Below are 13974 nucleotides of genomic sequence, written 5' to 3'. Positions count from 1 at the left end.
TGGAATGGTTGAAACCATGCCAGTCCTTTCTATTTCTATGTTAGAATGAGTCTACTTTTCTTCAGATTTCTCAGCCTAGCAAGCATTGTACTCATTTTCCGTGGAGTCAAATCCCCAGTCAGCTCTGATTCCACGAGATGACACCACATACAAGCACAAACATGTAATCTCCCCTCTTCACGGGAACTCTCCATCTCATAGACATACACAACCGTCCAGCCGCCCGGCTGTGACACACACACCTTGGTTTCGGGTGACTGGATAATTTGTTTCAGTTTGTTATGTTGTTTCTGAAGAGATGCTCTATAATTAAGTTTTCTCTGCCTGTGGTAATGGATGACCTGAATGTCCTTTGTTCCTTCCTTTCAGGATAAAGTGCGCACAGAAAGCTACAGGGACTTCATGTACCTCAACCCGGAAGTGTTCAAGGACAAGGTGAGCAAAGAAATTGGCAGTGCAGGTTTAAAATATAAATATAGCGGTAAACGGCGCCTCATTTAAAACACTGCGGCTTCATTACGCACTGTAGCGCCTCTCGGGCCGGGAACTGTGGAGTGCTGGTAACGAGCGCACACCAACCCCCTTATTGCCACCCTTCCTCCCCAACCCTGCACTGTCATAGGAAGCAGGCAGCGTCCATCTCCAAGGCCATCCCTTATGTGCTGCTACCGGGTATGCCCCGAGGGAGGGGGTAGAGGATGGGGGGGGTGAAGAGTTGTGGAGCAATTTTTCAGTCAAAGGGGTTAGGGATGGGAGAGAATGGGTAGGAAACGGGACGGTTGCAGGAAGAAGAAACGCAGGGTTTGGTCTGGGTATTGTTATCCCTGTCATCGGGGTGGCGGTGGATAAGGGTTATGGTGACCTGCCGCAACCCCTGTCATTGTGATAAACACTCTGGCTCCTCTCCTGCACCTCGCCCCCAGTATGGTCCTTCAGCGTACCAGAAATAACTATCTCTTAAAAATATATTTTTAAGGTATTTTCAGATTTTCATTGTACAGATAGTGAAAGAGAACGACAGTGGGAAAAATTTGAGATTGTATCAAAGGGCTGTAGGCTGGATTCGAACCCATGTCACTAGACCAGCCAGGCCACAGGATAGGAGTATATCAGAGGGAGAAATATTTGTGAGGGAAGTTGAAAATGGATTGTATTACGAGGGCTATGGGTTTGCTGTTTTGTGTGTAGCTCAACCCTTTTCCCGTAGCTCCTTCTCAGATGTCAACAGGTAGGTCAAAACTCCATCCTACCAAAACAGTCTGAAATTTCAGGCGGTCTTTTCAAAAAGCTTACACTAAAAGGGCATTATCATAATTTTCACAATTTCACAGTATTATTCCAACCTCCTTGTGTGGAAGTATATATAAAACACAGGAAAATTGTGTTTCTGACTTCACTGGCCATTTAAAAAAAAAAACACTCCTGGCCACTCTTGAACACCTCTTAACTAGATAGCAAGTATATCGAAATTATAATGGACCTACGGTGTATGTTTTTCAAATACCTGCCCTTTTCTTTTGACAAACAAATCGGTCCGCTGAATTTTTTAATTCCCGATGTGGCCCTCGGGACTAAATTATTTGCCAGCCCTGGTCTACACCCCTGTTAGAACATTTCTATCTATCCTTCTTAACACACTGATCATCCAATCCTTTACTAGTTATAAGGAAGGGGAAGTTTCCTTTTGTAGATTAAAGGTGCACTTCTACCTCCTATTCTGCAGGTGGTGCTAGATGTGGGCTGTGGGACGGGCATCCTTTCTATGTTCGCCGCCAGAGCGGGAGCCAAGATGGTCATTGGGGTGGACCAATCAGAAATCATCTACCAGGCCATGGACATTGTCAGGTGAGCCGCCATTGTTATCCCAGGGAATCCTGGGAAATAGAGTGTGTTTTTAGAAAAGTTGGTTATGTTGTACTGCCCTGTTTCAAATGCCCCCCTATTTCGTGCTAATTGGACATGAATATTGTGTGATATACAAACACTCACCTGTAACACACCCCATTGACAAGTGGGTGTCTATGAGCTCAGATAAGGCTTTATAGGGATTGTGTGTCAGTGTCCATACGTCTACTGCATATAACTTATAACCCCCGTATCACAGGGACCAGAAGCCAGTCAATGGCCGTGTCTGAATATCCATACTTGTGTTCTAAATATTAGGCATTATGGGTATGCAAAAATAAAATGTCTTCTAGTACACTATTAAAAATAAAGGTTCAGGTTGGAACCAAATAAGGTTCTTAAGAGCGATGCCATAGGTTAACCATTCTAGGTTCTTTGAATAACCTTAAATGGGATGGTTCTTTGAAGAACCACATACTCAATACCTTATTTTAAGCAAATAAGGCGTTGATCCTCATTTGCATATTTCCCATGGTGCCTTTCGAGTGCATTTTAGTTTCCAGTACCACCCTTGACTGTGTTTGCTAGTGACAGAGACATGATTGTTATATTCATTAATTTTCAGCACTGTGGCCTTCACCAAGTAAAATCCTATCTGAATATGTTATTGTTAAAATGTAATTATTTAACACAATACACTACATAGTTTATAAGGCCTTGTTTTGAGGGCCTAGTTTTACCCTAAAACTCATGGTTTACAGATCACATCAGGCTTGCAAGTCACATAATGCTGGCTTGTAAAGTTGTGTAATTCCTATTGAAATCCAGCCAGAGGAGGGATATCCAACATTTTGAAATTTTATTCACTTACAACCTGCATTCAGAATGACTGCCAGGGTTGGGAAGACTAAAGTATGACACTACCTAAATCATCTAAACTGGAACAAACATTTCAGTATCAGGTGCAATAAGTCCAAGTAACAGATTGGATTAGTTTACAAAAATGTGTTATTTATATACTGCTCAAAAAAATAAAGGGAACACTTAAACAACACATCCTAGATCTGATTGAAAGAAATAATCTTATTAAATACTTTTATCTTTACATAGTTGAATGTGCTGACAACAAAATCACACAAAAATAATCAATGGAAATCCAATTTATCAACCCATGGAGGTCTGGATTTGGAGTCACACTCAAAATTAAAGTGGAAAACCACACTACAGGCTGATCCAACTTTGATGTAATGTCCTTAAAACAAGTCAAAATGAGGCTCAGTAGTGTGTGTGGCCTCCACGTGCCTGTATGACCTCCCTACAACGCCTGGGCATGCTCCTGATGAGGTGGCGGATGGTCTCCTGAGGGATCTCCTCCCAGACCTGGACTAAAGCATCCGCCAACTCCTGGACAGTCTGTGGTGCAACGTGGCGTTGGTGGATGGAGCGAGACATGATGTCCCAGATGTGCTCAATTGGATTCAGGTCTGGGGAACGGGCGGGTCAGTCCATAGCATCAATGCCTTCCTCTTGCAGGAACTGCTGACACACTCCAGCCACATGAGGTCTAGCATTGTCTTGCATTAGGAGGAACCCAGGGCCAACCGCACCAGCATATGGTCTCACAAGGGGTCTGAGGATCTCATCTCGGTACCTAATGGCAGTCAGGCTACCTCTGGCGAGCACATGGAGGGCTCTACGGCCCCCCAAAGAAATGCCACCCCACACCATGACTGACCCACCGCCAAACCGGTCATGCTGGAGGATGTTGCAGGCAGCAGAACGTTCTCCACGGCGTCTCCAGACTGTCACGTCTGTCACATGTGCTCAGTGTGAACCTGCTTTCATCTGTGAAGAGCACAGGGCGTCAGTGGCGAATTTGCCAATCTTGGTGTTCTCTGGCAAATGCCAAACGTTCTGCACGGTGTTGGGCTGTAAGCACAACCCCCACCTGTGGACGTCGGGCCCTCATACCACCCTCATGGAGTCTGTTTTTGACCGTTTGAGCAGACACATGCACATTTGTGGCCTGCTGGAGGTCATTTTGCAGGGCTCTGGCAGTGCTCCTCCTTGCACAAAGGCGGAGGTAGCGGTCCTGCTGCTGGGTTGTTGCCCTCCTACGGCCTCCTCCACATCTCCTGATGTACTGGCCTGTCTCCTGGTAGCGCCTCCATGCTCTGGACACTACGTTGACAGACACAGCAAACCTTCTTGCCACAGCTCGCATTGATGTGCCATCCTGGATGAACTGCACTACCTGAGCCACTTGTGTGGGTTGTAGACTCCGTCTCATGTTACCACTAGAGTGAAAGCACCGCCAGCATTCAAAAGTGACCAAACATCAGCCAGGAAGCATAGGAACTGAGAAGTGGTCTGTGGTTACCACCTGCAGAACCACTCCTTTATTGGGGGTGTCTTGCTAATTGCCTATAATTTCCACTTGTTGTCTATTCCATTTGCACAACAGCATGTGAAATTTATTGTCAATCAGTGTTGCTTCCTAAGTGGACAGTTTGATTTCACAGAAGTGTGATTGACTTGGAGTTACATTGTGTTGTTTAAGTGTTCCCTTTATTTTTTTGAGCAGTATAGTTGCGGAGAGTTCCTGTAATCCTAGATTCAGATCATTCAGGTGAGAAAAAACGTCATCCAGATAGGCCAGTCGTGTGAGAAACTCGTCATCATGCAAGCGGTCAGACAAGTGAAAATTATGCTCAGTAAAGAAAACTTTAAGCTTTGTCCCTTGATAACCAGCACTCTTCTGTTTGTTGTAAAAGTGTTACATGGTCGCTGCCCATATCATTGCATAATGCAGAAAATACACAAGATTTCAGGGGCTTTGCTTTAACGAAGTTAACAATTTTCACTGTAGTGTCCAAAACGTGTTTCAAGCTGTCAGGCATTCCCTTGGCAGCAAGAGCCTCTCGGTGGATGCTGCAGTGTACCCAAGTGGCGTCGGGAGCAACTGCTTGCGTGCACGTTACCTCTCCACTATGTCTCCCTGTCATGGCTTTTGCGCCGTCAGTACAGATACCAACACATCTTGACCACCAAAGTCCATTGGATGTCACAAAGCTGTCCAGTACTTTAAAAATATCCTCTCATGTTGTCCTGGTTTCCGGTGGTTTGCAGAAGAGGATGTCTTCCTTAATTGACCCCCCATAAACGTAACAGACATATACCAGGAGCTGTGCCAGACCCGACACGTCTGTTGACTCATCCAACTGTAATGCATATAATTCACTGGCTTGTATGCGAAGCAGTAATTTTTTCAAAACATCTCCTGCCATGTCACTGATGCGTCATGAAACAGTGTTGTTTGATGAAGACATTGTCTGTATAGTTTTTTTGGGGCCTTTTCCCCCAGCATTGTCCCAGCCATATCCGCGGCAGCAGGAAGAATTAAGTTCTCCACAATAGTATGGGGCTTGCCTGTCCTAGCCACTCGGTAGCTCACCATATAAGACACTTCTAGCCCCTTATTATTAATGGTTTCTGTTGCTTTTATACATGTCTTACTACTCGAAGGTCGTCTTTATTCTCGCTCAAAGTAATTCCATGGTTTATTTTTCAAATGGCATGTTTCATTTCTATGTCTGCGCAAGAATGAAGGTTACCGCGAGAGAGTAACGGTTAATGTGATTGTATGTTAATTATTTGACTAGGCTACCTGTATTTGACATTGTTTTACTAGATGGTTTAATTGTATTTTTGGCAGTGAAACGAGGCTACTCAAGGGCGAATGAAACCTCACCCAAATGTATAGCCCTGTTAGAAAATATAAATGTACTGTTTGAAAATGTGAAGTCATGTAAAAAAAAAAGTTAAAAAGTTAATTACATGTACCCCAGTTTGGGAATATCTGCTATATATAACTCTTATTTTATTTTTAATGTAATATTTTATATTGTTCTTGTCAATTACTGTTCTGTACTTTGTCATGTATTTGTACGTTTTATGTGGACCCCAGGAAGAGTAGCTGCTGAGTGTTCAGTAGCTAATGGGGATCCTAATAAACCAAACTAAACTTTCCCCAGTATATTGTGCAAGCTTTTAATCTGTTTGCTAAGAGTAGCCACTTCTTCCCTTTTGTCCTCCTTGAGTAAAATATTGTTGCATTAGAATTCCGGTCGGTCCACATTGTTTCCCAGAAGAGAGCATAGTAAATACAGCTCCTGCAGCGCATTTAAATGCTCGCTTTTTCCCTTGAATGGGGAAGCCTCCATGGGAAGAGACAAACGAACTAAATCCGTGTCGCAGAGATAGAGCTTTCAGGCAGAGAAGTAAAATAAAACAAAAAAAAACATTAACTGATGCATTTTTCTGGACCTATACAGGCCATCGAGAAATACACCCGATACAATTTTTTACAATTTAACTCAGTAGATTCTAGCCTGTAACTTTCTGTGACAAACAATTCACTCTCAAACAAATTGGTGCACTCGCTGTCCTTACTGCAGTCAAAGTCGGCACATCTACCTGCCAGACAAATACTAAGCTATATTGTATGCTACTTTTTTGTGTGGGAATTATTTTATACTAATACAATTGCTCAGAGGAAGAGATTTTGTTTAACAAGTAATAGAAAAGGGTCAAAGTTATTGGCACCGCTGTTGTCCACTTGCAAGGATAATGACACTGAGCCTTTTTCTAAAATGTTTTATGATATTGGAGAACACATTGGGAGGGATCTTAGATCATTTCTCCATACAGAATATTTCCAGATTCTTCATCTGCTCTTATGGACTGCCCACTTCAATTCAAACCACAGGTTTTCAATGGGGTTTAAGTCTTGAGATTTAGATGGCCATTGCAAAATGGAGATTTTTGTGGTCAATTAACCATTTCTTTGTGTATTTTGATTACTGCTGGGTGTCAGTGTTTCTGCTACAGTCATTTAGCTGTGGCGCTGCCACGCCCCAAAAAATGTTTTGCTGAGGCGCACTTTGAAGATGCTAGAACAGTCCACATATAACTTTCCTCTGCAAACAAAACAAGTAATGAAAAAATTGAAAAATCAGTTATCCTATAGTAGAATAGTTTATCTATTTACCTAATGGTTACTTAAAGTGACAAAGTGGTTTCTGTGAGAAGTACAGGCATGTTACCCTAACAGGTCGGCCTACATTATATTCACTTTGTTTGTGCAAGATTTCTGGGATGCTAACTAGTTAAATGATTGGCAGCACCATGCTTCAGACTATTTATAGCTGCTATGCTGCATAAGTTGGGCTACAGGTGATGATGCTTATTGCTAATAGCATATCTGATAATATAGGCTATATGCTGTATAGCCTATATGCATGGTCCAATATGTTAAAATAACATTAACAAATTATTTTACCAGTATCTTATTTGGCTCATTTCTGGATGTAGAAATTATATTTTAGATGGTGTCAGGATAATAAAAAAACAAAAAACATTTTGGAGTAGAATGTCCTTTTTAACAAGTCACAAGAACTGAGCTTCTCTGTCCTTCTACATAAAAATTATCCGGTGGGCACCACGGATCCACAAAACAAGAGTGCCATAATGCTTTCTATCACAGCAAATTTGGTTCTGATGTTGTACTCGCACACTTGCAGTGATTTATTAGGAAACACATTTGAGTATTTGCTTCAGCAAATACATTTGAAATATATTTTCAGTTGGAAAGTGTTTTGGAAATTTCCCTCTCCAGTAGTGTGTGGACTAACACACTTCCCTCCCCAGTGTAGTATGGACTCTCTCAGTAGAGGTCTCTGTGACCTCCAGCCACCTTTTTATTTGTTTCAGGTGGTTGAGTTCAATAAAGCGGGTGCCAGACGGCCTGGCCGTAACTCACATAATTTAGTACACCATGCCTGACACTGGTCTTTCCTGCCTCTTGGCTCTTCCACAGCTGCTCCCTAAACTACTGCTAGTGCAACCCATCTCTTAATTAACATAATTTCCCTCAGTCAGACAAAAAACAAAAAGTTGCTTAATTAGCAGGAGGGATGGGGCAACATCTTATTATGCGTGTTCAAGTTCAGATCATCTGTCAGTCAAAACCCATAGAGCGCTGTGAAGCACAGAGCCAGAGCTCTGATGTAATTTATAGCATGTTACTGTACAGCCACTGTGTTCCAATTTAGGCATTTATCAGTGCCCAAATCTGCCATTTTCAACCTGTATACTACACTCTCACCTGCTGTGTGTTTTATAACACCTACACCCGTTTTTTTTACCAGCTCTCCACTAGCACCACCAATGAACCGGACAGTGCTTCCAAACCAAACTCATTTACCACCCTTAGACCACCAAGCACTCTCCTCAGTCTGTGTATGCCTGAATGCAGCTTTGAGATAGGGGCCATTATTGTGTGTTGTTATTACCATTATGCAAGGGAGTGTCGTATAAGCAAAACAATGGGATTGCGGGAGAGGGGACGTTTTAATTTTACAGCCCACTAGCTCGCTGTCGGGTGTGTGTGTTGGCATGCAGGCAGTGTCCCACTAGGCCTCCCAGCGCGGCAGGACAAAGTAGTGAAAACATGACATTGTACCCCAGATGCACACCTATACAGATACGCACGTACACACACACACACACACGTGTAGTTTCTGTCACTACCCCACAGTAGATGTTAATGTAATAATACAGTGGCTTACGAAAGTATTCACCCCCCTTGGCATTTTTGCAATTTTATTGCCTTACAACCTGGAATTAAAATAGATATTTTTTTGGCATTTTGTATCATTTGATTTACACAACATGCCTACCACTTTGAAGATGCAAAATATTTTTAATTGTGAAACAAGCAAGAAATAAGACAAAAAACAGGTGAACCTCCGTCTCAGTCTCAAATCTCTGGAAGACTGAAACGGGTTCCCTGAAGAATTTCCCTGTATTTAGCGCCATCCATCATTCCTTCAATTCTGACCAGTTTCCCAGTCCCTGCCGATGGAAAACATCCCCACAGCATGATGCTGCCACCACCATGCTTCACTGGGGGGATGGTGTTCTCACGGTGATGAGAGGTGTTGGGTTTTCGCCAGACATAGCGTTTTCCTTGATGGCCAAAAAGCTCCATTTTAGTCTCATCTGACCAGAGTACCTTCTTCCAAGTGTTTGGGGAGTCTGCCACATGCCTTTTGGCAAACACCAAACGTGTTAACACATTTTTTTTCTTTAAGCAATGGCTCTTTTTGGCCACTCTTTCATAAAGCCCAGCTCTGTGGAGTGTACTGCTTAAAGTGGTCCTATGGACAGATTCTCCAATCTCCGGTGTCGAGCTTTGCAGCTCCTTCAGGGTTATCTTTGGTCTCTTCGTTTCCTCTCTGATTAATGCCCTCCTTGTCTGGTCCGTGAGTTTTGGTGGGCGGCCCACTCTTGGCAGGTTTGTTGTGGTGCCATATTCTTTCCATTTTTTTAATAATGGAGTTAATGGTGCGCCGTGGGATGTTCAAAGTTTTGGATATTTTTTTATAACCCAACCCTGATCTGTACTTCTCCACAACTTTGTCCCTGACCTGTTTGGAGAGCTCCTTGGTCTTCATGGTGTTGCTTAGTTGGTGGTGCCCCTTGCTTAGTGGTGTTGCAGACTCTGGGGCCTTTCAGAACCGGTATGTATGTATGTATGTATGTATGTATGTATGTATGTATGTATGTATGTGTGTGTGTGTGTGTGTGTGTGTGTGTGTGTGTGTATATAAGTGTCACATGATCTGTCAGATCATGTGACAGATCATGTGACACTTAGATTGCACACAGGTGGACTTTTTTAAAACTAATTATGTGACTTCTGAAGGTATTTGGTTGCACCAGATCTTATTTAGGGGCTTCATAGCAAAGAGGGTGAATACATATGCACGCACCACTTTTCCAATTTTTATTCTTCCGAATTTTTTTCATTTCACTTCAACAGTTTGGACAATTTTTTTTGTATGTCCATTACATAAAATCCAAATAAAAATCAATTTAAATTACAGGTTGCAATGCAACAAAATAGGAAAAACGCCAAGGGGAATGAATACTTTTGCAAGGCACTGTATGTAATTAAAATTAGAGCCCGACCGATTAGGGTTGTTACGGTCTTCGAATTTGAGGTTACGGTAATTGGCCAGGCCGATGTACGTGGTCATCGACATAACTGTTCAGGGGGGTCAAAACAAGGGGAGGTCACAATTCTGTTTGTACACACATCTGAATGAAAACCTACTTGGAAACAAACCATTATTATTCGTTATTATCGTAGCATTTCATTATTGTTATTATTCCTCAACAAATTAAGAAATTCCCGGTTGGAGAGGATCTGTCGTGTTTTTGTATTGACACAACATTAATGGAGTCAAAATAAAAATATATGCCTTCCTGTTGGCTTTTCTGCATATGTTTTTAAATACTGATCCTATTTCGACGTACAAAACCATTTCAAATGAAGTTTAATTCCACTTTTCCCTAAATATTTGCATAACGTCACAAACCATGCTGCTGAGGTCATTCGATATCAGTGACATTAACACATTTTCTTCAGAGAGAGGACATCTTAATGAAATAATGTAGCCTAAGCTACTGAAAAGAGGCATTTGATTCTTATTAAAGAGATGGAGTCCAGACAGGCTACTTTAGGAAACTTTCTGAATGGACATGTAGGCCGATAGAGAGAATCAGCAATCTCACACACGCAGACCGCTGTAAAAGCACCCGTTAATCAAAGCCACCAGCGTATGTCAGACACAAGAAAATATTTTTCCTTAAAATGTTTTTAAAAACCTAGGCCTACCTTTTCAAGAAAGTAGGCTTTAAGATAATGAATTGACAATGAAAGTATGAAGTATTATAATTTGTGCATTCAGTGCATTCGGAAAGTATTCAGACCCCTTCCTCTTTTCCACATTTTGTTACATTACAGCCGTATTCTGAAATTGATTAAATTATTTTTCCTCATCAATCTACACACAATACCCCATAATGACACATCGAAAACAGTCTTTTTTAGAAATTGTATCAAATGTTAAAAATAAATAAATAACGGAAATGCCTTATTTACATAAGTTCATACCCTTTGCTATGAGACTCGAAATTGAGCTCAGGTGCGTCCTGTTAACATTGATCATCCTTGAGATGTTTCTACAACATGATTGGAGTCCACCTGTGGTAAATTCAATTGAGTGGATATTATTTGGAAAGGCACACACCTGTCTTTTTAAGGCCCCACAGTTGGCAGTGCATGTCAGAGCGAAAACCAAGCCATGAGGTCGAAGGAATTTTATGTAGAGAACCTGATGGTTACTCTGACAGAGCTCCAGAGTTCCTCTGTGGAGATGGGAGAACCTTCCAGAAAGACAACCATCTCTGCAGCACTCCACCAATCAGGCCTTTATGATAGTGGCCAGACGGAAGACCACTTGGAGTTTGCCAAAAGACACTCAACGGAAGTTAAAGGCACATGACAGCCCAAAAGGCACCTAAAGGACTCTTAGACCATGAGAAACAGGATTCTCTGGTCAGATGAAACCAAGATTCAACTTTTTTGCCTGAATGCCAAGCATCACGTCTGGAGGAAACCTGGCACCATACCTACGGTGAAGCATGGTGGTGGCAGCATCATGCTGTGGGGATGATTTTCAGTAGCAGGGACTTGGAGACTAGTCAGGATCGAGGGAAAGATGAATGGAGCAAAGTACAGAGAGATCCTTGATGAAAACCAGCTTCAGAGCGCTCAGGACCTCAGATTGGGACTAAGGTTCACCTTCCAACAGGACAATGACCCTAAGCACACAGCAAAGACAACGCAGGAGTGGCTTCGGGGCAAGTCTATGAATGCCCTTGAGTGGCCCAGCCAGAGCCCGGACTAGAATCCGATCGAACATCTCTGGAGAGACCTGAAAATAGCTGTGCAGCGACTCTCCCCATCTAACCTGACAGAGCTTGAGAAGATTTGCAGAGAAGAATGGGTGAAACTCCCCAAATACAGGTGTGCCAAGCTTGTAGCATCATACCAAAGAAGAATTGAGGCTGTAATTGCTGCCAAAGGTGCTTCAACAAAGTATTGAGTAAAGTGTCTGAAATACTTATGTAACTGTGATATTTTATTTTTTATAAATTATCAAAAATGTATAAACCTGTTTTTGCTTTGTCATTATGGGGTATTGTGTGTGTGTGTGTGTGTGTGTGTGTGTGTGTAGATTGATGAGGGAAAACATGTATTTAATCAATTTTAGAATAAGGCTGTAACATAACAAAATTTGGAAAAAGTCAATGGGTCTGAATACTTTCCAAATGCACTGTATTTAGCAGATTGTGTTGCGCGAAAAAAAATCTAAACTTTTTTCTCACAAGTGTAGCAGTTTCTGAACTCTGCTAACAACGTTTCCACTGTGAAAATGAGAACGGTAAAATACTGTTATTAATACATGGATTAACATAAATGAATGGAACCAAATGACCGAGATAAACAGTAAATTGCATGTTTTACAAATGGTAGGCTACCACATGGGTTTTCATAGGCTACTATTCTACTTTGCGGGGATAGGAGGGCGGCAATTTTTGTTGTCTCGCCTATGACAGCATATCTGCCAGGACCGGGCCTGATCAGTGTTGATTAGTCTATAAAATAAGAAAAGATTCTGTATGAAATTGTACCATGCCATGTTGGAGAGGATTGGCGCATTGTCCATTTGACAGTTAGTTCATTATAGGCTTCAGAGCCAGAACAACCTTGTCGACTGCTGTTGAATAATTAATGAATAGTCAGACACATCCAACCTTTTTAAAAGATAGATTTATTTATTTACTGGCAAGCAATCAAAACGAGCCACCCATCAACTCCACACATCAACAAAACAAATATTACTGCTGTGCCATGGCCTATAGTATTCTATACCCCTACGCGATTAGCTGCTCGAGCTTCAAAAGAAAGTTGAAAAGAGGAGATGTAGAAAGTTTAATAAACAAAATTTGCAAACATTCCTGCTATTAGGTAAAGTTTATCTACATGAAAATAAAGTTAATAAAATACTAGAATGAATTTAACCCTATTTAAACAATTATTTTCATGACAGTCTCCGTCCATAACTGTCAGTTACATGGTTATTCAATTACTGTTACAGCCCTATGACCGATATGCTATTTTGGGTCCGATTCCAATTTTTTTTTTGTGGGGGGGGGGTCAAAACTTACAGATACCGATATGTATGCCGATATACTGTTTTACAGTGGGAAAATTGAAAAGTTACATTTTTCGACACTGAATTCTCATAAATTGCCATCCAAAATAACAAATATCCAATAACTATGCTTCTTCCAATGTTGATTTCATACATTGTGACAATAATGACACATCATGATGATGGTTCAGATAAGCATTAGATTCCCTTTCTCCATCCTATTTATTGAATATCGGTTATCGGCCGATAGCGATATAGCTTTAAAAGGCCAAAATTGACCGATTCTTTATTTTCTTTCTTTATTTCTTTATTATTATTTTTTTTAATGTGTGTGAACCAAAATATCGGTTGGGCTCTCATTATAATTGTTGCTGTTTGCCAGACAGGAATCTCTCTCGCTCATATGTTTAAATTAGAAAACAGGACGAGTTAAGTTACCACATTCATTGCCTTTGAAAAATGGGAGATTCTTGATTGATTACAACTCATAATTACTGCAATGGATTATTTTATTATACAGATAATCCTACTGAATTGTCTGATTAGTCGAGTGTTGCATTGAGAGCTAGACTGTTGTTGTGTAATTCTTCAACCAGCTGCACTGAAAGCCATGCTCACGGATAGGAATAATTTAGGGACTGCACCCCGATGGAGATTTGAACACTGAACCATATTGGGTTTTTAAAGGAATGTTCCACTCAAAATACAATCGAACTGTGCTGTTGGCTGGTCTAGTTGTAGTGCTGTCCTAGTTGTAGTGATGCCGCCCCCAGACCACATTTGTCCCTGGCTGCAGCGATTCCCAGCCCCCGTTCCTCCACTCACATTCTCTGCTTTATCCCTCTCATTGATCTCCCCATCTACATTACTAGCCTAAATGTGTCAATAAAATGTTAAAATATCTTAATACTCAGTGGCCTGTCTGTAGGAGCGAACCATTTTTGTGAACAGGGTGGTGTACCTAATAAACTGACCAATGAGTGTCTGTAACATTAGATTT

General features: G+C 41.5%; 1 protein-coding gene across 1 annotated transcript in view; it reads left to right on the top strand.

Moving 5' to 3' along the window:
- prmt3 (protein arginine methyltransferase 3) overlaps window positions 1-13974 on the top strand; it is a 96331-nt gene that overhangs the window by 7035 nt on the left and 75322 nt on the right. The window contains exons 8-9 of the mRNA NM_001140336.1: window positions 370-435; window positions 1724-1845. Coding sequence (NP_001133808.1) covers window positions 370-435; window positions 1724-1845 — 188 coding nt within the window. The remainder of the gene's footprint in view (window positions 1-369; window positions 436-1723; window positions 1846-13974) is intronic.

The sequence above is a fragment of the Salmo salar genome, chromosome ssa26, assembly GCF_905237065.1.
Source record: "Salmo salar chromosome ssa26, Ssal_v3.1, whole genome shotgun sequence".
In the NCBI taxonomy this organism is placed as follows: domain Eukaryota; kingdom Metazoa; phylum Chordata; class Actinopteri; order Salmoniformes; family Salmonidae; genus Salmo; species Salmo salar.
The sequence above is the reverse complement of the archived record's forward strand: the minus strand, read 5'-3'. Positions and strand labels throughout refer to the sequence as shown.